Below are 2,500 nucleotides of genomic sequence, written 5' to 3' on the forward strand. Positions count from 1 at the left end.
ATATATATACATATATATACACACACACACACACATCTTTCATTTCCATTATATATGTTAGATATAAATAATAGATCTTTTACAATTGCTCTGCTATATTTATGGGATTCCCTTTTAGTAACTCTACCCCTTCCATTTCCCCAGGCTTACCCGTCAGTAGGCAACATGAACGCTGGGCTAAGTATGAACACCATGAACACGTACATGAGCATGTCCGCTATGAGCACCGCCGGTAACATGACAGGAAGCTCCATGAACATGTCCTATGTCAACACTGGAATGAGCCCATCTTTGACTGGCATGTCTCCTGGCACCGGTGGCATGGCCGGTATGGGTTCAGGTGTAGGCAGCATGGGCACCCACCTGAGCCCAAGCATGAGCCCCATGAGCGCCCAGGCTTCATCCATGAACGCATTGGCACCTTACACCAACATGAATTCCATGAGCCCTATCTATGGACAGAGCAACATCAACCGATCCAGGGATCCTAAGACCTACAGGAGGAGTTACACCCATGCCAAGCCGCCCTACTCCTACATCTCGCTCATCACCATGGCTATCCAGCAGTCACCCAACAAGATGTTGACCTTGAGTGAGATCTACCAGTGGATCATGGACCTGTTCCCTTTCTATAGGCAGAACCAGCAGCGCTGGCAGAACTCCATCCGCCATTCCTTGTCCTTTAATGACTGTTTCCTCAAAGTGCCCAGGTCTCCAGACAAGCCTGGCAAGGGCTCTTTTTGGACTCTCCACCCAGACTCTGGGAACATGTTTGAGAATGGGTGCTACCTGAGGCGTCAGAAACGCTTTAAGTGCGATAAGAAGCACAGCCCCAGAGATGGTGGAGGCAAGAAGCTTTCTGAAGGTGGGTCTAGTGTGGGTTCTGCCGCTAATAGTAGTTCGGAAAGCTCTGGGGGAAACGAATCTCCTCATTCCAGCTCTTCGCCATGCCATGAGCAGAAGAGGTCTTTGGTGGACCTGAAATCCAACCAAGGCTTGAGCCCTGACCACAACCCTTCTCCAGTGTCCCAATCCCAACACTTGCTGTCTCAACACCATTCAGTGTTGTCCCATGATGCCCAGTCCCACCTCAAACCGGAACACCATTATTCCTTCAACCACCCTTTCTCCATTAACAACCTCATGTCCTCAGAACAGCAACACCATCACCACCACCACCATCACAACCACCACCACCATAAAATGGACTTGAAAGCCTATGAACAGGTTATGCATTACTCTGGCTATGGCTCTCCGATGGCAGGTAGCTTAGCCATGAGTACTGTAACGAACAAAGCTGCATTAGAGTCCTCGCCTATTTCAAGTGACACTTCTTACTATCAAGGTGTGTATTCCAGACCAATAATGAACTCTTCCTAATTCTAGACAACTTAAAGGACTTTGATTGACTCTATACATTTATGTATAACATTAGTCTGTGTTTTAACCCCCCCCCCCTATTTCCCTAAATTAGAGGTGTACAGTTTTTTTCCTCTCCCCTTAGCTGTCAACTATCTTCCACTCTGTTTCATTTTTTTTTGTGTTTTGTTATGTTGCAGGGATTTTTTTTTGTTTTTGTGAATGTGTTGGACCCTTTTTAATTTTGTGTGAAACTTGTAGTTTCTACCGAGGACCAAAAGTATGTCATATACATGGTGTAAAAAAAAAAAAAAAAAAAAAAAAAAAAGATGCGAAAATATTGTAATTGACAAAAAAAGTTAATTTTTTTAAGTAAAATGTTTGCAAAAAGGTTTAATTTATGGTTCTGTATACTTTATTTATGACTATGTATTCTGGCCTGTCCCAGCCGGAGTTTAACAATCTCTATTAAAATTGTATTGCCATTTACATTTGGATTTTTTTATGTTTTATTTCTGCCATATGATATACAATAATCAAACGAAAACGTATATACTTAAAAAAGGAAACAAACAAACAAAAAAGGTTTAACATAACAGGTTTAAGGTTTAAATCAGACATTACAAAGTTTTCAGGGATGTTTTACTAAAGAGGTAGAGACCTTTCACATAGAAAAGTGATTGATCATTGAGCTTAATAAATAGGATAGATTTGTGTTCTTGTTTGATATTTAATCATGGGTAAGAGAAATAAATAAAAACAGGATTTTTTCCTTCACATTAATAACTGAGATAACACAGACTAAGATCAATGGTCACTTTGCTCTCGCCTCTACTTCTTTAGTAAATGGACTCCAGTGAGAACTTTCTCTCAGTTCAGACATTCCTCCTCTACTTTTCACAGGGCTGTGATATTTCTGCTGCTCTGGATCACAGACTGAATCCTGTGTTTTGCTGTATGGCATTGAAGAAAACTAATCTGACCGGTGCAATAAGGTGATAAAGGGTCCAGCACCTGACCGGTCACCTGACCGGTGGAGGTCACAATCCAGGCAGCTGTGGAGTCAGCAGTCTTGTGGGCGCCAGGTTAAAAAAAAAGGGCACTTTTTTTGTGGTGTAGGAGGAATACTTCCCAGATATGA

General features: G+C 42.2%; 1 protein-coding gene across 3 annotated transcripts in view; it reads left to right on the forward strand.

Annotated features, from left to right (window-relative positions):
* Positions 1-1,848, forward strand: part of FOXA2 (forkhead box A2) — a 6,185-nt gene extending 4,337 nt beyond the window's left edge. For all 3 annotated transcript variants that reach the window (XM_040351164.1, XM_040351163.1, XM_040351165.1), the window contains one exon: positions 145-1,848. In XM_040351164.1, coding sequence (XP_040207098.1) covers positions 145-1,380 — 1,236 coding nt within the window. In that variant the 3' untranslated portion in view covers positions 1,381-1,848. The remainder of the gene's footprint in view (positions 1-144) is intronic.
* The last annotated feature ends 652 nt before the right edge of the window (positions 1,849-2,500 follow it).

This window comes from Rana temporaria, chromosome 4 (genome assembly GCF_905171775.1).
Source record: "Rana temporaria chromosome 4, aRanTem1.1, whole genome shotgun sequence".
Classification (NCBI taxonomy): Eukaryota; Metazoa; Chordata; class Amphibia; order Anura; family Ranidae; genus Rana; species Rana temporaria.